This window comes from Podarcis gaigeae (genome assembly GCF_964106915.1).
Source record: "Podarcis gaigeae genome assembly, chromosome: 8".
NCBI lineage: Eukaryota > Metazoa > Chordata > Lepidosauria > Squamata > Lacertidae > Podarcis > Podarcis gaigeae.
The window spans coordinates 88704115-88726486 of record NC_139684.1 but is presented as its reverse complement, the minus strand read 5'-3'; the positions used below and the strand labels follow the sequence as shown (position 1 = coordinate 88726486).

The 22372-nt window shown below is 49.5% G+C and overlaps 1 protein-coding gene and 1 pseudogene across 2 annotated transcripts in view; one reads left to right on the top strand and one right to left on the bottom strand.

Annotated features, from left to right (window-relative positions):
• The window catches only part of LOC310851754 (transmembrane protein 229B pseudogene), a 151047-nt pseudogene that overhangs the window by 110014 nt on the left and 18661 nt on the right, over nucleotides 1-22372 (top strand). The window lies entirely within an intron of this gene.
• On the bottom strand, nucleotides 1493-11585 carry ZFP36 (ZFP36 ring finger protein). Its single transcript, XM_083753501.1, has 2 exons — nucleotides 11348-11585; nucleotides 1493-4641 (listed from the first exon to the last, which is right to left on the bottom strand). The coding sequence occupies exons 1-2, from the start codon at nucleotides 11381-11383 to the stop codon at nucleotides 3589-3591; spliced, it is 1089 nt and encodes a 362-aa protein (XP_083609627.1). The 5' UTR covers nucleotides 11384-11585; the 3' UTR covers nucleotides 1493-3588.

Genomic DNA, 22372 nt, shown 5'->3' with positions numbered 1-22372 from the left:
GATGTCACATAGAGGAGGGAGAAAGGTTGTTTTCTGCTGCTCCAGAGAAGCGGACACGGAGCAATGGATCCAAACTACAAGAAAGAAGATTCCACCTAAACATTAGGAAGAACTTCCTGAGAGTAAGAGCTGTTTGACAGTGGAATTTGCTGCCCAGGAGTGTGGTGGAGTCTCCTTCTTTGGAGGTCTTTAAGCAGAGGCTTGACAACCATATGTCAGGAGTGCTCTGATGGTGTTTCCTGCTTGGCAGGGGGTTGGACCCAATGGCCCTTGGGGTCTCTTCCAACTCTATGAGTCTATGAACACCACTTTCTGGACACGGCCCAGGAGGAAGGAGCAGAACCACTCTATAATAATGTGTGAGGGAGTTGCCAGCTGGTTGACATTCTACATCTCTGTCCCAACGTGGCCAACACATTTAGTCACAGTAGGTCAGGATTCAACCTCAATCCGTTAGCTGCCATCCATCCTCCAACTGCCTCCAGACACTCACACAGCCTAGACATCAGGAATAATTTTCTGACAGAAAGAGATGTGGAACAGACTCCCTCAGGAGGTTTTTGGTCTCTCCTACCTTAGAGGTTTAAGGCAGAGAATGGATGGCCATCTGTCTGAGATGATCCAGCTGAGATTCATGCATTGCAGGGGTAGGACTAGATGCCCTTTGGGCTCCCATCTTCCAACTCAACAATTCTATGAATAAGAGCTTGGAGGATGCAGGGTGATCCCAGAAGAGATGGGGGCAGGATCTATTCTCATGGGCACCTCCTCCAGGCTGAGGAGTTACTGGTGGATTTTGGAAGAAAGGGGAATTTGAATTTTGACTCTCCCATCCTGACTCTTTGTCAACAAGGAAAAACCAAACCTGTTCAGATCTAAATGCACACTCCCTTTCCAATAGCAGATGTTTTGTGCTCAGCAAATTATCACCTTTAGGTTTTCCAGAAAGCTGGTTGCTAGTTTGGGCCTCAATCCCAGAGCTGTGGGGCATCACAAGAGCGGAGTGGTGTTGTCGCTGGGCACAGAATTTCAGCATCCTGTGATTTGTTTGTTTTTCAAGTTTCCAGACCTCATGGACGCAAACATGGGTTTTATGTGCAACAAGACGAACTGCTGCGATTGTGAGGCAGAGCTTGCTTTGGAGGCCCTGTGTTAAATCCTGGCTTCCCCAGGACCAGCAGAATAAATTATGCAATCAAGCTAATGTATGCAAAGTACTTGATTTGCATAATTCTTCCCTCCTCCGAACCAGAGAATCTAGGTGCCCCCCCCACCAGTTTCTTATATATTCTGGGTTCAAAATCCTAATCAGGCCTAAACTGCCTTGGGTTAGCCTGGCTGGTGTTTCTGCAGATTTCAAAAAATGAATGCTGTCCTTAAACTGGAATGTGCTGCAGAAATATAAGAAATGCATCTTTTCCTCAAGGCGACTCGTCACCTATGTTATGCGTATGGTTTTGTACTGCAAATAAATAGCCACAAACGTCACAGGTCCTTTCGATCTTTGAATTTATTATTATCAATAATAATAATAATTATTAACGGCACCATTATTAGTTGCTTTTTTTTAATCTGAAATTCTCACGTTGAGAAAAGAAATAGCAAACTTTTTTTTTCCCTAGCGAAGAAAGTAGCAAACTTATTTTTCCCCCCCATAAACAATTTAAATTTTAGCACAATGTTCTCTTTTTTTTCCATATTTCAAACACAAAAATATATATATATATATTATTTTGGAATATTACAAAAAAAGATAAATAGTATATAAAATTGTTTGAATAAATAAAGTGTCTATAAATAGTTTACATTTTGGTTTTTTTTCGCTTATCGCAGTATTACAAGGTAAACATTGAGGGCTCATTTTAAATGAAATAAAAATACACACAGACACATACGTTCCCCACAATAATTAGACGCAGGTAGTTAGCATCAACATTTTATATATATAAAAGATTAAGAATTCCACCCTAACCCCCCTCATGGCTGCTCAGTCTCCCTTTAGCCCCTCATCTCCATCCTTTGATGCTTCTAGTGATCAGTGTAAATATGTGTGAGATAGCAGGACACACCTAGGGGGCTTTTTTTCACTCTTCCACCAAAAGACAGAAAACCACAGAGTCTCTCCTTTTGCAATCTCAGAAAAATTCAAGGCTCCTCCAACCTCCATTCTAGGGGCCAATGCTATTTTGATTTTTGATTTTATTTTAAACCCAACTCTCAGCCCCTTGTCGTTTGTGTGCGAGGGGAAGGGGGTTGCCCATTAAGGCAGCGAGGTCCAGGCATTCACAGTATGTTAGAAGCAACCAGATATATATCTATTTTTAATTTTAAAAAATAAATAAACGAGGAGACCGGCAGAGGAAGCATCGTCACGATTGCACTTCTCCTCTGCCCAATTTCCAACCGCCGTGTCGTCTGTTTCCCCTTCCCAGAGAGGAAGTGTGAATCTGCTACATACAAAATGGGGCGGGGGCGACGAGAAGGGCGGAACTGCTCCATTTCCCCACTGCGGAGATATGTGGGGCAGCTTGGGGTTTGGAGGAGCGATGCTTGACGGGCAAGAGGAATGCCAGGGTCTAAATGATCCATGGAATCCCTTCCAATGTGTCTGTGATCTCCATCTCCCCCCAAACCACAGCAAAAGAGTTTAGCAGACTGGGGAGGGATGAAGGAATGTTTTTTTGGGGGGGAAAGAGATCTCCTAGCTGCCACCCCGTATTAGCAAAATTTCACAGGATGGGGAAAAGAGACACAAGAGAGGTGGGCAGTTGGGATAATAAGCCTCGCACTTTCGGCTTTTATCCGCCCCAACCAACATGGCACTTTCGGAGGCAAGGCACTGTTTCTCCCTCTTTCTGCGTAGTTTTAAGAGGTGGAGGCGGAGTTCTGTAAGGGGTCGGCAACTGGCGGCCAGGGAGCCAAACCCGGCCATCGCCAATCTCTCTCTTTAGTCTCTCTCCAATCATCCTGTTTCGTCCGATTTGCGGTTTCCACTGCAGTGGTGGGTCAAATGATTTGGTGGTGGGTTTGTCATGCTAAAAAGGGGGGCAGACGTCACTAGGATGGGGAAGAGCAAAACCCAGGTGAGGAAGCAGAGGGGGGGGGACCCTGCCCCACTGTCAAAGGCTTACTGTGATCACCTGCCAATCACATCACTAACTACCTGCTGTTCGACGCAAGCGAGACTCTCGGCCCCTGACGTATTGGGTTGGGGGGCTGTGCCTCCTTCGAGCCAGCACAAGGCACTTGTGGGGTAAACACAACAAGCCACAGCCAATTTGGGTTGTTGTTCATTTCTCTCTCTCTTTTAAAAGGCGTTTTCCAGGCACATTTGGACGGAGGTGAGACGGGAAGGAGGGTTCCAGCCTCCTCTTTCCTCTCCCTCTTCCGTCAGCGAAAAGGACGCGGCGAAACACCAGGAAGTCCTGCGTGCGGCTTGAGGACCCCGGAGCAGCGACAGCTCCGAGGGATCGAGTCCAGAGGGTGGTTCGAACAGGCCCCACAAACCGGGAAGGTCATACGTTACACCTGCGCAGTGACAAATCACTCCCCGCATAAATCCGCAAACCGGCGAAGGCGTCACGAGGCTCACTCGGAGACGGAAATTCGGTTGAAGATGGGCAGCCGGTTACTGCTCCCCACGGGCCCGCTGGGGGCGTGGAAGTCAAAGACGGGCGAGTCGGAACCGCTCAGGCTGCTGGAGCTGCTGTAGCAGTCGGGGTCGGAGAGGGAGTTGGAGGAAGGCGTCCGGGGCAGGTTGGCGGAAGCGGCCGCAGAGGTCGGCGTCCCCGGGGCAGCGGAGAAGAGGTCCCGGTGGTGGGTCTGGAGAGGGCCGGACACACTGGCTGACTTGCCACAGCGGCACGAGCAGCACGAGCAGCACCCCCCGGAGGTCGGGATGGCCAGGGCCTCCCCCAACGTGTGGAAGCGAGAGATGGGATCCGAGTTCAGGTGCCCAAATGTCGGGGAGAGGAGGTCGGCCGGGGCCGGAGGTGGCGAGACGGACGGCGCCCGGGCAAAGGAGGCCGGGTCGGGGACGCCGTGCAGAGGGGAAGAGCGTCGGCCGGCCGGCACCCCGGAGTAACTGACGCTCTGGCGCAGGAGCTGCGGCGACGACGAGGACGGCGAGCAGGCCTGCGCCTCCTCGATGGAGTGGATGAAGTGGCAGCGGGAGCCGTAGGGGCACTCGCCGTGGATGTAGAACTTGTGGCACAGCTCTGTCTTGTACTTGGGGTGGCGGCTGACCGTGCGCAGCTCGGCCGTGCCGTGGGCAAACTGGCACTTGGCTCCGTACTTGCACTTGCCAGTCTCGCTGAAGGTGCGGCACAGCTCCGTCTTGTAGCGGGAAGAGAGCGGAGGCGCCGCCAGCGAGGGAAGCTTGAGGGGAGGGAAGCCCGGAGGAGGAGGCGGCAGCACCTTGCTGCCCTCGATGAGGCTGATGGAGCGGTCGGGCCGCAAAGGCGGGCGGCGGGCGGGCTCGCTGAGGGGGCGCAACTGCTGCTCCGAGCCGGGGCTCCAGTGGCTGCGAAGGGGCCACAGCTGGGAGTCCCCGCTGCTGTAGGGCGTGTCCAGGGAACAGGCGGAGTCGCGCCGCGAGGAGGGCATGTCCTGGTCTTCGCTCAGAGACAGGTTACGCAGGTTCTGCGGGGAGAGAAAGAGAGAGGCGTGAGCTTTCGGTGCTGCTGCCTTGTGATATATTTTTATGCAGAGAATGGACGGCCGTCTGTCATGGAGGACTCAGTCGAGATTCCTGCATTGCAGGGGGTTGGAACGGATGACCCCCGGGGGCAGTGGCGTGCGGCCAGTGGGAACTAGGCTAGCCCCCTAAGTGTCCCCCTAGAGCAGGGGTCCTGCTAGGCTTCATCTATCTGTCCCGCCACCAGGCGAGCAGGACGATTTTCGTGGCTGTTTCCTGCACCCCGGCGGGCAAACGGGGCTTCAGTCCCCCCAATATTTAGGGACAGCGAGATCTGACTTGGGGCCCCATTGGGTCCTCCCCGCCATCGGGAGAGCGGGACGAACAGCGTGGCAGTTTCCTGTTCCCCTACGAAAAAGCTGACCACATGAACATGAACGCCACCACAACGGCGAGAGTATCGTTAGCACAAAACTGGGAAGGAAATAAAATTCCAACGAAAAGGGACTGGCAAGTGAAGTTGATGGAATACGCAGAGATGGGCAAGCTGACCGGGCAGTTAAGAGACCAAGAGTACCCAAAATCCAACAAGAATTGGAGTAAATTTTTTAAAATATCTGGAAGATTACCGCGGCGATGTAAATTTTTTTGACTGGGCTAGAATGACTCTTGTAAAGGTAACTAGTAGGAACAGTGGGAAAGATGGTAAATAGAATATTAGATACAATTGGAAAGGCATATTATATAGAATTCTATGGACCCAAGTAAGAGGTGGAGGGAAGTCTGGTGCAAACCAAGGATTTGAGGAATGCCTGGTTGTCATTTTGGGGCAAGTCATAATTTTCAACAGATGGAACGACTCTGATTGAGTATCAGTTCAGATGACAACCTTGAGCTAAGTTAAGAATGTTGAGGAATTGAAGGAGGAAAGTCACTTGGCTCCAGGGACAGCCCACAATTATACTGGGCTATTTTGACTGCTCAGACAAGGCATTTTGGTGCCAGTAATTCGTTCGGATTGTGCGGATAAAATATAACTAATTCTGCAGGATGGGGTACAGGGTGTGTGAAAACAGTCTGGATCAAATGATTCCCAGATGGCAGAGATGGCAAATTCCAAACAGTGTGCTTCTTCGGTCCCCAAAGTCAGCCTATAAATAAGTTTACAAACACAGGTAGATGCCGGAAGTGTGTTGGAGACCAAAAACCTGGGAGTCTTGTCCCCTCTGAGATCCTGCCCTAGAAATGGCTGCTATGGGATACAATCAAGATTTCAAAGGAGGCTCAGCCTCAATCCTTCGCCCCTCTCTCCAAGAACGTCAAAAATTATAACGGCATTTCTTTCCCACCTTTTCCCTCCCCTAGAGAGCTCAAGGTGTCATAGCTGGTTCTCGTTTAATCCCCACAACAGCCTTGCAAGGCAGGTTAGGCTGGGAGGGAGAGTGACTGGCCCATAATCTTCATGGTCAAGGGCAGGGATTCGAACCCAGGTCTCCAGACCCTAGTTCTACATCACACTGGCTGCCGCGACAAGGCAGCTGGCGGGAGAGGAGGAGGTGGAGGCGCTGGGGAAGGGAGAACAGGTTTCTGAGAGCAGAGCGGGCCTCTCTGCGGAGCAGGAAAAGGTGACGTCAGGCAGTTTCATATAGCCGCGGTGGGCTGGGTCGCAGTTATTTTTAACGCTGGGCCTGTGCCAGAGCTGGAGGGGGAACAGCTGCTCCTCTGACTGCGGAAAGCCAGAAAGATAGGGGAGGAAGGGAGGGTTGTGGGAGCTCAGAAAGCCTTTCACCTACTAGAGGCACATTATCACTTTGCTATCGTCTGGGCTAATTAAGGAGGCAGGGAAGCATCTGGCTTTCCAGCAGCCTGTTCTTGCCGTGGCCAAATACCCCAGCAAACCTAGAAATTGGGATAGACTGCCACTGGAGCTGGAGGTTCCACAAGCCTGCGCATCTAGTCCAACATCCTGTTTTTTGTACCAGATTCCAATATGGGGAAACCCCGTGAGCTCCTGAGCCGAGGGGGCGCAGATAAGGGCTGCCTCATTTCATAGCAGCACAGAATCACAGGGTTGGATGGGACCCCCAAAGTCATCTAGACCAACCCCCCTGCAACGCAGGAACAATTTGTTTCCAGCTCAACCAGCCTCCCAAGTTCGCAGGGCAAGGAACAATTTGCGGATTCAGTTTACTGGCATTCTGAAGCCACCGGTTTGGGTTCGGACCTGCCGTTCCAATTCGGATGGCTTGCATTTTAAATGGAAATATCTCTCTCTCTCTCTCTGGGTAAAAAAATACAAGTTTGAATCAGGTCTGTCGACTTTGGCGTTAGACGGGCCACGCCTCAAAGCGTCCCAAAGTCAAAAGCTGCAAAACAGCATTGATAAAAAGACTAACAAGGGAAAACTCCCGTCTTCTAAAAGAAATAGAATCATAGAGTTGTTGAGTTGGAAGGGATCTCTAAGGGTCATCTAGTCCAACCCCCTGCATGGAGAACCCGGGTTCCACAGAGTGTGCAATCTCAGCTTAGATGGTTGAGGAGAGACAAGGGAGACAGGCTGGACAGGGCACAGCTGAGACAGGTGGCAGCGCAGGTGCAGCCCAGGTAAGGCAGGCTAACGAAAGATTTGCTAAACAGGAATTGCTCGGCAGATGAGTGGCAGGAGCCTGACAAACAGGAAGAGGAAGTCCTGCCCCCAGGAAGTTGCAAGCATCTTTTTTTAAGGTGGGGGAGAGATTGCCAGGTAGCTAGCAGTGGAAACACACGTGCAAAGGGAAGGAAGGTTGTCAATGGAAGATCTCTAGCCAGGAAACAGACTTCGTTGAACCATGAGATCTAGAAACTCGAAACAAATGCCGAGCAACAGAAAGGATGAAGACTCAATCTTTCTTCTGCGTTCCCACATGATTTCACTGTTCCCCACGCCTACACTCGAGGGCCCCTTCACCTTCTGGCAAATATCCAGAGTTGCACATTGGGCATTATTAGGAATAGTGTGGTGCAATGGTGAGAGTATCTAGGATCAAGAGCTGGGTTCAAATGCCCAATTAGCCGCATGAAGCTTGCTGCTGCCTTTCTCAGCCTAACCTACCTCACAGGGCTGTTGTGGGATTTAAAAGAAGAGAAGCGTGTACACGACGCCTTGAGATCCTTGGAAGAAAAGGGTGGGGTATATAACTGCAATAAATAAATAAGGTAAAATAGAGGGGGCCCTTCCTCATCTTGCACCAACAAACACACACTTCCTGAGTGGCGCTTACAGAAACCCAAGCTGCCCCAGACTTATCTGGGACTGAGAGGCCATAAAATGTATTTGTATCGGAAATCAGGTGTCAAACTAAACTTGCATGTGCTGTCAAAAATAAAAATGGGCCTTCTTCAGGAGGCTAACCGCTGTTTATTTGTTTTTTTATCAAGACTTTCCAAAGCTGCAGGATTTATTAAAACCAATCAAAACAAGAGCAGTGTCCCTGGTGGAAGTCTTTGCTTTAAAACATTTGGGGGGGGGGGGGATAAATGAGAATTTTTTTTACACCCTATTGGCCAAAACCTGTAATATGGAAAACTGGGCAAAATATACCCTATGACTACCCGCTTTTAAAATGCTGGGGGGCTAAATTCTCAAAGTGTGTGAGATTACAAGGGAAGAGAACACAATTGAGCATGTGTCCTGTTCTTCCCCAAATATAAACCAGGCTCCACCTATATCTACAATCTGGAGGAGTAGAAACTTTGAAAAACAACTTCCCCCTGTTTTGCCACCTGGCCTGTTAATCTTCACAAATCTGCTCCTTAATCATCCAAGCCACAAGACCCCTTATCAAGATGTGGCAAGAATCAACACCTATTTCTCAATCTTTCACTGGCATGATCTGTGCAGTTCAGTGAACTGGGGGGTGACACATGCAACAATAATGGGCTGTGGGTGCAGATTCTCTCGAATTCATTTTGAGATATTTGGAGATATTCTGCAAACTGGTCCTCCACGTAGCCCAGCAGCCGACACAGCCTCTGAGTTTGACAGCTCATCCCAGGATGGGAGAAGCTTCCCTCGTTCCTTCCTGCCTCTCCGGAAGGGTGTGCTCTATTTAATTTAGCGGGGGGGGGGGTCTGGGGCTGATGGGAATTGTAGTCCAAGAAATCTGGCGGGCACCAGCTTGGCAAAGACTCTCTAGACCAGGGAGGCCTGTAATAAGAAGCCCTCTTGCTCCCAAAGGCGCTCATGGCATGCACATTTTAAGGAGGAATATTTTGGGGTTCTGTTTTAAAGAAAGTATCTGTTTTGCAGGGTTCGCAGAAGGCTTCAAGAAAATGCAAGCGATTTCCTTGCTTACACAGAGGTAGAGAAGTCTTTTGCATATGTGATGCGCCTGACATTCGCATGAGGACTGTCAGGTTTTGTGGACGTGGTCGCAAGGCTGCTCCCATTGATGTGGGCCTTGCTTCAGAGAAGTGGGCTATTGCTTAACGCATTTTCTGCTATGGGACTGAAAACACGTCGCCTCCAACTAATTGCGGAAATTTACCTTCACTCAACATCTGCCCAAAGTATTCCACGTAACCCAAAAACTTTAATTCCTCAATTTCTCAATCTAGCCAAAGCCTTCTTGGGCTCCCAACTGAATGAACCCTTTATCGGCGGGTTGTAAACTAACTTGCTTTATTTACGATTTGCACAGCCTACCGGGAAACAAAATCAGACGTATAGAGGCTTGCTTGTTTATTTAAAAAAATTCCTAGGTAACTCTCACCGTAATGTCCCAAGGACATGTTACAACAGCAAAACATACATTCAACAAATGATTCAGGCCCATTCAGTTTTTTTCTATAGAGGAAACTATGTCACACCCTCTCAACAAAGATAAATGTTTTGCTTGATTCAATTGTGGTTTTTTCTTGTCCCTCTCCCTATTTTCCCTATTTTCTACTTACAACAGCTCTGTAAAGTAGGGCAAGTCATTGGTCTGAAGTCATCTGGGGGATTTGAACCCCAAATCCTAATTGTTGGGACCTAATCTAGCACCAGACTGCTCCATTATATACCAAGTATTATTTTTTAGAACTCTTCTTACAGATTCTGCACAGAAAATTCAAACTGCTGCAGCGACTCTGTGCAGGTCAATTACAGAATTTCATTTCCTGGGTCTTTTGCGGGACTGAAACCCATGCACCAATCCTGGACTGCTGCAGTTTAAGGAAAGAGCTTGTGAAATCTGAAGTCGGAGTGTTTTATAGCATTCGCACACAAAAGCCTGCTTGATTTCACAGCCCCAGCCAAGGAGGAAGAAAAGAAGAAGAAACAGATCTATTGACCTAGAAAAAAGCGCTGTTCCTCCCTCCAGGAAGTAAGCCAGCAAAAAAAAATATGTTCCTGTCCCCTCCCATTCCCTTCTGAGCCACCCGCCACCCAATTCAATTTGGAGAGAGCAGGGTGGGGCAGAATCTAGGAAGGGGGGCACAAACAACCCCCCTCCAAAACAAAGTAGCCAAACAGGCAACACTCTCCCTCTATACAGTTCCTTCCATCTCTCAAAAGAAATGTCTGCTTTGAACCACATTTCTCAGATTCATATTTTTCCTCAATAGAAGCAGGATAATCAGAAAGGGAATCCTGCAAAATAACTGGAGCCCCTCGCCAAGATTTTCCAGGTAAGGATGAGAGCTGGGGAGGAGATATCTAGGGTTCAAAATGGGTGTGCTTTGCAGAGTAGAGCCACATTAGAGAGCAGGGGGGAGAAAACTCGGATTCCCAACACTTGCCAGGATTTTACCTCTTTTGTCTGAAAGGTGACACAGAGCTCTGTGTCACTCAAAAGCTTGCGTTGTCATACAAGGAAATCTAGACGCCCAAAAAGAACCATCTTACTTTAAAAAACACACACACACACACACACACACACAAATCTCTCTCTCTCTGAAATAAACACACCACCAGTTGTATGGAAAATGTGTCCCGGGCTGTCTTGGCAGAAGGAGGTCAGGCAGCGGGTGCTGTCAACAAGAAACCGCAGCGCCCCAAATTAACTTTCCTACCCAAAAGTCAAAAAAAGGACACCCTCCTTCCTCCTAGCTCTGAAGTGGCGTCCACTTTAAAAAATAAAAATGACACCCAGTGGGTGGAGGCAGGAAAAATGGCCGGTCCAGCCCGGGATGTAGTTAGGTCTAGCAGTAAAGAAAGAGATCATTAAGTTTTACTATCCGGCGACCAGCAATCTCAAGAGGGAAAGGTTCCTGTCTGATCCAGGGATATCTCTCTCTCTCACACACACAAATATATTTCTAACTTCCAAGGTTACACCAGCCCACAGAGCTGCCAGGAAAATCCCTTCCAACAATCAGTCCCTAGGAGCCAAAATATCCCAGCCAAATCCAGGACTCTTTCCAGTGTCCCGTAACCGTTCCCGGATCTCGGGTCTTTCTGGAAAGTCCAAACCCCATTTGGCGACTCGGTATCAGAGGAACAGGACGGAAAGGAGGGGGGAAAGGGAAGGGGTAGCAGCGGGGGAACATCCGACCTTCCTTTCCGACCTCGGTTGGGAAGGAAAGAGGGCGAAAAGTAGTTGCCAGAAGCGCGGGGCGAATCTGCGTAAAAAGCCCGGAACCAAAAACGCAATGCAAACCGCGCGCTGAAAGCTTTTCTCTTTCATGGAAGGCATCCTCTTGGAGACAGTCCCCAGCCCCTCCGCGGCTTTTCCGCGCTGCTGCGCGTACCTGGAAGATGGTGTTGACGTCCAAGATGGAGCTCATCGCGCTACGTGGGGCTCTCGGCTGGGGCTCCGGCTGCGCCGCCGCGTAAGGCTACTTGCTGGGCTGCGCGCGTCGCGTCTCACGCGGGGAAGCTGAGAGCGCAGCGCCGGGGCTGCGCCTTTTATTAAGGGCTGGCGATGAGCTCATGGGGCGGAGACGCGGCAGCCGGAGCTGGAGGTTGCAGGGAAGGCGGGTGCCCAGAAAGGGGGAGAGGGAGAAGGGAAGAAAGAGAAAGACGACCGAGGGGGAGCGCGCAGGAAACGGAGAGGACATTTATTCGCCGCTTGTTCTTGCCAGGGCAACCTACAGAAACAAACGGACCCAAGCCACATTTTTATGGTTTCCCAAACTTGGGTCTCTCCAGTTGTTTTTGGAAAGCAGTGCTAGCTAGCTTTCTTTCTTTCTTTTTTATATATAATTTTTATTAGTTTTTTTAACATATCATTTTCAACAATAATTAAACATACTTTTACTTCTTATTCAAATTTTTGACGTCCATCAATCCTCTCTGAAAATTTTATCTCCCAGTATGCATTTCTTATCTTCCCTATTGCATTTCAAACTCATAACCAACATCTCTTTTTTCTACTTTGTAACACTTCATATATTTCTCCTTACAAAACTTCTTGTAGTCCTACTAGCGTAATTTGTTGATACTTCTTCCAATCTTCTGTAAATCTCTGGTCCCGCAGGTTTCGAATCCTTCCTGTCATTTTGTCCAATTCTGCATAGTCCATTAATTTTGCCTGCCATTCTTCTTTCATCAGAATTTCTTCTTGTTTCCATTTCTGGGCTAACAATACTCTTGCCGCTTTTGTTGCATATAAAAACAATTTAACATCTTGCCTATTAATGTCCTGACCTATAATACCAAGTAAAAATGCTTCTGATTTTTTTAAAAAATTATATTTCAACATCTTTTTCATCTCATTATATATCATTTCCCAGAAGTTCTTTACTTTTTTACATTCCCACCACATATGATAAAATGTTCCTTCTTTTTCTTTACATTTCCAACATTTATTATTTGTCTTATACATTTTAGCTAATTTCACTGGTGTAATATACCATCTATACATCGTTTTCATCATATTCTCTTTCAAAGCATTGCAGGCTGTAAATTTTATGCTTTCATTCCACAACCCAGTGGCGTAGCGTGGGGGGTGCAGGGGGGGCCGGGCGCAACATCTGGGGGTTAGGGTTAGGGATGCAAATCCACGGGTTAGGGGGCGCAAATCCACAGGTTAGGGGGCGCAAATTACTTGCCTTGCCCCGGGTGCTGACAACCCACGCTACGCCACTGCCACAACCTTTCCCATTCTTCAAGGAAAGCCCTAACCACTGGTCCTGCTAGCTCGGGATGGTGGGAGTTGTAGTCTAACAACAGCTGGGGATGCAAATTTGGGAAACACCGTTCTAGGTCATAGAAGTTTAGAGTTGGACGGCATCGAGTCCCCCTCTTGCAATGCAGGAATCGCCACTAAAGCGTCCTCTTTGACATATGTCCGCTTTCAAATTGTTTCCCAATCTTGTTTTTAATGTGGTAACCTAGCCTGGGTGCCTTCGGGCGAAGGTCGAGGGATAACAAGATTTTATTTATCTATCTTATCTATTGCCGTTCTTTAGCGCCCTTTATCCGAGGGTCACAGGGCGGCTTGCAATAGAAAGAAACAAAAATGCATCACGTAGTAACAAAGAAAACAATAACACCCCCCCCTCCAGCTTAAAAGGCCATATGTGGGGCTCCCTTTGAAGGCGACCCGGAAACTACAACTAATCCAAAATGCGGCAGCTAGACTGGGGACTGGGAGCGGCCGCCGAGACCATATAACACTGGTCCTGAGAGATCTGCATTGGCTCCCAGTACTTTTCCAAGCACAATTCAAAGTGTTGGTGCTGAACTTGAAAGCCCTGAACGGTCTCAAAGGCCCAGTATCCCTGAAGTAGCGTCTCCACCCCCATCTTTCAGCCCAGACACTGAGGTCCAGCTCCAAGGGCCTTCTGACGGTTCCCTCCCTGCGAGAAGCCAAGTTACAGGGAACCAGGCAGAGGGCCTTCTCGGTAGTGGCACCCGCCCTGTGGAACGCCCTCCCACCAGATGTCAAAGAGAAGAACAACTACCAGACTTTTAGAAGAAATCTGAAGGCAGCCCAGTTTAGGGAAGCTTTTAATGTTTAACAGACCACTGTGTTTTAATACTTTGTTGGAAGCTGCCCAGAGTGGCTGGGGAAGCCCAGCGAGATATAAATATATAAATAATATATTATTTATATATTATATAAATAATATATTATTATTATTAATTAGCCAAAGGCTAATGATAATAATAAATAAAGATTAATACATTAATCCCACATGTCTACATTAAAAGCGAGGAGAAACAATGCATTAGAACAGGGGTTGGCAAACTAAGGGCTGCGGGCCGAATCAGGCCAAATCAGGCCCAATGGCCTTCAGGATCCGACCCATGGACTGTCTGTGGATTGGCGTGGGGATTCTGTTCATTCGGGCTGTGCCATTTCCCCCCCCCCCGCGAATTCCATTCCCAGCCCTTCCTCTCACACACCGTCGCGGCGCCTCCTCCCTCCCTCCTCCTGGCTTCTCCCCGCCCTGCCTAGAGGAGGAAGGGGTATGGGCTGAGCTAGCTGAGCCCCATTTTAAGCAGCCCCTCTCTGGAGCCAGCCCTTTCATGCCGCTCATCTTCCCGCCACCGCCCTGATGCTCCTTTGGCCAGAGAGCGGAGTGGACAAAATTGCTCTGCCTACCCATGAGAAGCCGTGGCGGCGGCGGCGGCCCCTGGGAAGGTAATCGCAGCGGCTGGGGCTGGGGGGTGGGGAGGAGGACTACTTGCCCCCCCCTTGCCTCTTCTCCCAGCTCGGTGCCGCTTCTGTAGCCCACCACAAGGTTTGAGGGTCAGTGGACCAGCCCGCGGCTAAAAAAAATTGCCGATTCCTGCATTAGAAGCATCACCCCCCCAAGGCCACAGGTGGTTAAAAGCTAAAAGGTCTGGTCCAAGAGGGGTGTTTTTGCCTGGGCTCCCCCCACTGCATCATCCCCTCTTCTCTTGGGAAAGTTCAGCCTGAGTTGTGGCAGTGCTGGGCCATCTCGTTTTTTGCCAGCACAGGCTGGCAGCAGCTGGGCAGGGGTTTGGGTGAGGGGGGTGTGCTCCAGAGAGAGGTAAGAAGAGGCTGTTTAGTCAGATAAAGGGGGGGTCCATTTGGGCCAGCGTTCTGTTCCTGTAAACCTAGGAATCAAGATAGACTGCTCCAAACCAGCAGCTTCCATAAAGGTTTAAGAAGAGCCTGGATCACCTTTTGTAGGTGTGCAGTGTGGCAGACGTGGTCCCCCCCCCCCCCATTTTAGCCTCACAACAGCCCTGTTGGGTAGGCCAGGTGGAGTAACATTGACTGGCTCAAGGGCACCCAGTGAGTTTCACGGTCACCTCCAACAACTTGTTTGTTCAGCATTTATCACCCTACACTCCCTGGCGGATTTCCCCATCACTTTCCTTACCGCAAACAGTCCAGTTTTGTGGGAGAAGCAGGTTCGTTGCTCAAGAGCTCCAGATCCGCTTTGACTGTGCAGCCTGACTTTTCTGGAGGGCAACTGAATCCCACAAAAAAAGCAGCGGCTATCTGGGAGCTGTCTCCCCTCTCTTACCTGTGGCTTAAGTTTGATTGTTGAAAAACCTCCAGGTGGCTTGCATTGAGACGAAGTGAGGAAATTAGTTTCCAAAACAGTTAAAAGCAACCCTTTAAAATGTTTTCCCCAATTTAAAGTCAGCAACAAACTTAAAAGGCAGCTTTAGGCACAAACTAACGTTCTACTTATCTAGGCTTGCCATTCGTCAGGGAAATTCTGACATGTCCTGGTTTTCGGGTGTGGAAATGGCATCAGGTCCAGTCGTGACCGACTCTGGGGTTGTGGCACTCATCTCACTTTATTGGCCGAGGGAGCTGGCATACAGCTTCCGGGTCATGTGGCCAGCAGGACTAAGCTGCTTCTGGCGAACCAGAGCAGCGTACGGAAACACCGTTTACCTTCCCGCCGGAGTGGTACCTATTTATCTACTTGCACTTTGAGGTACTTTTGAACTGCTAGGTTGGCAGGAGCAAGGACTGAGCAACAGGAGCTCACCCCGTTGTGGGGATTCGAACCGCCGACCTTCTGATTGGCAAGCCCTAGGCTCTGTGGTTTAACCCACAGCGCCACCCTAAATAGCAAAGGGCAGAGAAGGGCGGCTGCACTACGAATATTGGCGCTGACCCCTCCTCCAGTTATGGTGCCGACTGAGCTGGGTCCCCCACCTCACACAGAAGAGGGAGTTTTATTTCATGATGACATCTGTCATTCCCGTCTGGGCAAATCCCAGGACCTTCCTACAGAGGGAGCAGCGCCTTCCTGGCCTGTGCAGACATCCCAGAAGGAATTCTGCCCTGGTTGGTACCTCCGGGTACCTCCAGACTCGACAGGTATTTTGTGGGATAGATTCAAGTACATCCCAAAACTTTAGGTTTGCACAGCTGACATGGGTGAGAGGGCTCTGTCGCCCAAATGCAATGGTTCTTGGTTTTTTCCTCTGGGCCACATTTTCGGAATGAACAATTGCTCACACCACACTGAATTCTTTGTGTTGATAAATGCACTGGAAAACAAAAAGACGCAACTCCCAGCAGTGCTTGATTTATAACATAAAACATAACTGCTTTCCAATATTATCACAGGACGTCCAGAAAGTATAATAAAACAATGCAGCTGCATAAGAACAGGAATCACGCCCAAAATATAATATTGTTTGTCCTCAAATCTTCCTGCCATGCTTTCCCGCCACATCAAACGGGCACACCACAGCTTTTGAGAACCACTGCCCTATGCAACAACTCTTGGGCAGACCTATTGTTTAGGGGAGCTTGTTGAGAGGGAGGAATAGTTATTGTTTATTATTTTTTTGTACTTTCTGACAGTAAAGGTAAAAGGTAAAGGACCCCTGGACAGTTAAGTCCAGTCAAAGGTGACTCTGGTGTTGCAGCGCTCATCTCGCTTTCGGGCCAAGGGAGCCGGCTTTTGCCCATGGACGGGTTTCCGGGTCATGTGGCCAGCAGGACTAAACTGCTTCTGGTGCAACAGGACACCGTGACGGAAACCAGAGTGCACCGAAACGCTGTTCACCTTCCCACCACAGTGGTACCTATTTATCTACTTGCACTGGTGTGCTGCTAGGTTGGCAGGATCAGGGACCGAGAAACGGGAGCTCACCCCGTCGCGGGGATTCGAACCGCCAATCTTCCGATCGGCAGGCCCAAGCGACTCAGTGGTTTAGACCACAGCAACACCCCCTTTACCTTTTTCTGGCAGTAAGAGCAGTTTGGCAGTAGAACAGCCTCCCTTGGGAGGTTGCGGACTCTCCTCCCATGGAGGTTTCTAAGCAGAGGATGGATAGCCACCTGTCATGGATGCTTGAACTGAGATTCCTGCATTGCAGCGGGTTGGACTAGATGTCCCTTGGGGTCCCTTCCGACCCTACAATACTACGATTCTATAATTCCATGCAAGTCCCCGACGCAACTACGACTTCCACACTTCTCTGCAGGCAAAGAGTTCTCTCGTTTTCAACGCTTGACCTCCAGGAACCAGGGCTACTCTCTCGCGCCAAGTGACGCAGAGGAGGCAGCAATTTGCTGGCTGACCCGTCCTCCCCATGGGCTAATTGTTTTGAGCTGCGCAATCCGGCGATGTCTAAGCCAAGGCCAGCCACTCGGAGCCCTCCCTAGGTTTTCCCCGCGAGGGGTGAGCTTGTAGCTGCACATTTCTGTGAAATGGGCATACAGTATTGGATTTCCCTCAGAAATGTGTGAATCGTTTTCTTGCAATGCCTTCCTGGAAGCACCCAAAGTGTCTGGGAAAGCGCTTAAAGGTAAAGGGACCCCTGACCATTAGGTCCAGTCGTGGCCAACTCTGGGGTTGCGGCGCTCATCTTGCTTTATTGGCCGAGGGAGCCGGCGTACAGCTTCTGGCTCATGTGGCCAGCAGGACTAAGCCGCTTCTGGCAAACCAGAGCAGTGCACGGAAACGCCGCTTACCTTCCCACCAGAGCAGTACCTATTTATCTACTTGCACTTGACGTGCTTTTGAGCTGCTCGGTTGGCAGGAGCAGGGACCGAGCAACAGGAGCTCACCCCGTCGCGGGGATTCGAACCACTGACCTTCTGGTTGACAAGTCCTAGGCTCTGTGGTTTAACCCACAGCGCCACCCGCGCTCCCGGAAAAGCGCTTAAAGGGGTACAAAAGGACGCAGTGTGTCTCTGTGTGTGTTTAACCTGCGCTGCAATGCACAGAAGGGCTCCGATTGGCTGAACTGCTGCCACATCACAGAGGATCAAGTGACAGAGTTTCTGCTGCTGGTGGTTTTACCGCTGCCTTCGTTTCCCAATCACAAGAGGAGGCCTAGCGGGAAGGAGGAGGCGGAAAAAGCTGAGCAAAGCTGTTTTGGAGTCTCTGCAACCAAGAAGTCACCGAGGCCAAAGGACAGCCTCCTGGCCTAACAGCCAATAAGCCTCATTTTCTTGGTCGTACACTCCGAGGTGCAGGGAAGACTGCAATGCCCTTTTGCAAAAGTGAAGGTCCCGGGTCACAGCGATCAAACAGGGAGCACCTTGAAAGCTTCTTCTTCTCCTTTGAGCCTCCCTGGCAAAGGCGTGGGGACGACTTTCGGTTTTGAAATTGCTTGCACTCTCTTGTTTTGATTTCTTTTTCTCAGGTGACTCGTGTGCCGTGACTCACCGCTCCAGAGATGTTCCTGTAAGGCCTGCGATGGCAAAACAGAACCCCGCTTCTTGTACCTTTTCCCCCCTCTCACGTTTGCATAACGTCTTAACTGTAAACACGGAGTGGAACCAAAAGGGGTTCCTGTAAGAAAAGGGTTGTTTATCTATACATTTCCTGGATATTAAAATATCAGTCTCTGTTTACTCATTGCTTTCTATGGAACTGATGACTGCAGAAATCCTACAGTCTCCGCTGTTTTGTTTTGTCACATGCGAAGGTCTGCGGAGGTTGAGAAAACAGAAAATATGACATGATTTTTTTCACGTCGCCATTAACTGTAAACCGAGGGCTATCATGGGCGAGTGAATCAGGCCCACTTTGCGCAGGGGATAATCAAAACACAACCCCTGTCTTCTGATTGGCAGGTGCCAATCTCATGTCCTCCAACATTCCTCCGATGAAAATACAGACATCCCCTCCAACATTTCTCTGATGAAAATAGGGACATCCTATTCCAGGGGTCTGCAAACTTTTTCAGCAAGGGGCCAGTCCACTGTCCTTCAGACCTTGTGGGGGGCCGGATTATATTGGGGGGGGGAATGAACAAATTCCTTTCTCCCACAAATAAGCCAGAGATGCATTTTAAATAAAAGGACACATTATTCTCATGTAAAAACACACTGATTCCTGGACTGTCTGTGGGCCAGATTTAGAAGGCAATTGGGCTGGATCCAGCCCCTGGGCCTTAGTTTGCCTATGCATGTCCTATTCCATACCCTCCAACATTTCTCGGATGAAAATAGGGATGTCCTAAGAAAAAGCAGGACATTCCAGAATCAGGTCAGAAACTAGGACATTTGGCGGGTTCAATCTACCTGTCAACTGGAAGACAAACTTGTACCTTGACTTATCTCCGTGGTTTTGTTTAGACAAACTACAAATGTTGCTGGTTTCAGACATAATGCTAAGCCACGGACTGGGGTTTGTTTCTCCCCAGAACAGACGGAGAAGAGAGAGGCGAGTGTGATCAGTTCGTGCTTTTCAGGTTACTGTGATGGGCAGCCGCCATTTCCCTCTTCTCAAATGCCAGGTCATAATCATAATAATGGCAGAATGACGTGCGGACCGTCCGGTGCAAATCCACCAGTAGTGCCCTGTTATTGTGTCAATCATATGTTGCAGGATTTGTTGTTGTTTAGTCGTTTAGTCGTGTCCGACTCTTTCTGACCCCCTGGACCAGAGCACGCCAGGCACCTCTGTCCTCCACTGCCTCCCGCAGTTTGGTCAAACTCATGCTGGTAGCTTCGAGAACACTATCCAACCATCTTGTCCTCTGTCGTCTCCTTCTCCTTGTGCCCTCCATCTTTCCCAACATCAGGGTCTTTTCCAGGGAGTCTTCTCTTCTCATGAGGTGGCCAAAGTCTTGGAGCCTCAGCTTCAGGATCTGTCCTTCCAGTGAGCACTCGGGGCTGATTTCCTTCAGAATGGATCACTTTGATCTTCTTGCAGTCCATGGGACTCTCACGAGTCTCCTCCAGCACCAGAATTCAAAAGCATCCATTCTTCGGCAATCAGCCTTCTTGGTGGTCCGGCTCTCACTTCCATACATCACGACTGGGAAAACCAGAGCTTGAACTATATGGACCTTTGTCGGCAAAATCCACCAGCAGTGCCCTGTTATTGTGTCAATCCTATGTTGCAGGATACAGACCCCCAAACATGGCAGTCTGGAGCGGCCCTGGCTTAGGACAGGGATGGCTGTGGGAGATAGGGAAATAAATGGACCCGATCCAAGGCTCTTCTCTGGTTTGTCTCCACTGCTTTCTAAATGGCGGCTGAAACCTTGGAAGGCAAAAGAGCTTTTTCAAAGAGCAGAGAAAGTGTGTGTGTGTGTGTTGTGCTGAATCCGCCCCCCCTTTGCCCTTTTCTTCCTGAAGCGCTTGGAATGCTGCCTCGTCCTCTGGAAGCGATACGTTTGCCTCTTCTTGCATCATCTGAATTCCTGACCCAGAGCAGCCATAAATGGGTTTGTGTAATATTTCCCTGGAGGGAAGGAATTCCAAGAACCTCACAGGCCCCGGGGACCTCAGCACATCGGGACAGGATGCGGCCGGCGAGATCCTCGAAGGATAAGTCCAAAAATTATAGGCCAGGGGGGAAGAAAGGTTGCAGAGGGGCAAACCCTGACACTGGAACACATTTGCTGCCATTCTCAAAGGGGAACCAGAAAAGCCTGGCGGCTGGATCAGGCCTGCGGCCCATTTAGTCCACAATCCTCTTCTCACAGGGGCCAAGCATTTACCTGTGGCAGGATTCGACCACAAGAGCCCTCTCCCTTCCTGCTGTTTCCAGCAACTGGGGTTCAGAAGTGTTTATAATAATAATAATAAATGTTATTTATACCCCACCCTCCCTGGCCAGAGCCAGGCTCATTGCGGCTAATACCAATAAAATCACAGTAAAAACATAATGGGGGGGGGGGACCAAATTAAAATACAGGTTAAAATGCAATTTAAAATGCAGCCTACTAAAAGTAGCCGATAAATCAAGACCATAAGGGGAGGGAAACAGAAGGGTCAGACTGAGTCCAAACCAAAGGCCAGGCGGAAAAGCTCTGTCTCGCAAGCCCTGCGGAAAGATGTCAAGTCCCGAAGGGCCCTGGACTCTTGTGACAGAGCGTTCCACCAAGTCGGGGCCAGTACTGAAAAGGCCCTGGCCCTACTTGAGAACAATCTCACCACCTTGCAGCTCGGGACCTCCAAAATGTTGTCATTTGTGGACCTTAAGGTCCTCCGCGGGGCATACTGGGAGAGGTGGTCCTGTAGGTATGTGAGTCCTAGGCCGTATAGGGATTTAAAGGTCAAAACCAGCACCTTAAACCTGACCCTGTACTCCACCGGGAGCCAGTGCAGCTGGTATAGCACCGGGTGAATGTGATCCCGCAGCGAGGACCCCGTAAGGAGTCTCGCCACGGCATTGTGCACCTGCTGGAGTTTCTGGGTCAGTCTCAAGGGCAGCCCCGCGTAGAGCGAGTTACAATAATCCAGTCTGGAGGTGACCGTCGCATGGATCATACTGGATCATCTGTGGAAGCAGGGCATAGGGTTTTCACAAATGAAAATAGGGTCACCCTAAGGGAAAGCGGGGCATTCCGGGATCAAATCAGAAACAGAATGGTTTCTGTCAATCTGGGACTGTCCTTCAAATATAGGGTCACTTGGAGGGTCTGATAGTCATCATGGCTAGTAGCCATCAATAGCCCTCTCCTCCATGAATTTGGCTTTCAAAGCCATCTAAGTTGGCTGCTACCCGTGCCTCTTGTGGCAGTGAGTTCCATAGTCTAACTCCGTGCTGTGTGAAGGAGGACTGTCTTTTCTCTGTCCTGAATCCTCCAACATACAGCTTGGTCCACAAATTCTAGTGTCATGAGAGAGAGAGAGAGAGAGAGAGAGAGAGAGAGAGAGAGAGAGAGAGAGCTTTTATCTATGCACTAAATTTGCACTGTGCAAAATTTTGTAGCCTTCTAATTTCTGACGTTCCCCCTGGTGAGAATGGACAGAGAAGCGTCGCAGGGGATTTAAACAGGCGCGGTGGCATTTCCCCGGCTCCAGATGTGTTGCCGGGCAGCAGTTGCATCTCTTCCTATCTGAGCAGGATCCGGCCCCTCTGAGTCAGGGCCTTGGGCTCCTAGGGTGAGTCACTGGGGGCAGCCCTACGGAATTGATCCTCTCTCTGGGCTGGAAAAAATCCCTTCTGAATCACGGCAGCTTAGATGTTATTAAACCCGAGCTGGGAAAACAAAAGCTGTCTTCTTCGCCCCTGGAGACCCGCAGGGGCTTGGCACATAGCTTAAGCCTCATGACGGCACAAAGGGGACTTGTTTATTCATCGCAACCTCCGACCTAGCGCATCCCTGAAACTTGTTGCGACGAGCAAGACGAATCTTGAAAAGTCAGCACGGCGAAATCATACATGTAAATATATATAGATATCCATGCTAAATATTAATTGAAATGATCCCGAAGCCTGCCTCAACAAGGCTTTTCGATGCCAGTCCTCAACAACAACAAAGGTTTCGCAAGCTCAGAGGCAGAAAATCTCCGGTTTCCCTAAAAGGAGCTTGCTGAATCCAGCCAATGGCCCAATTAATCCCCCCTCCTGTTCTCGCTGTGGCCAGCCAGATAATAATAATAATAATTTATTATTTGTACCCTGTCCATCTGG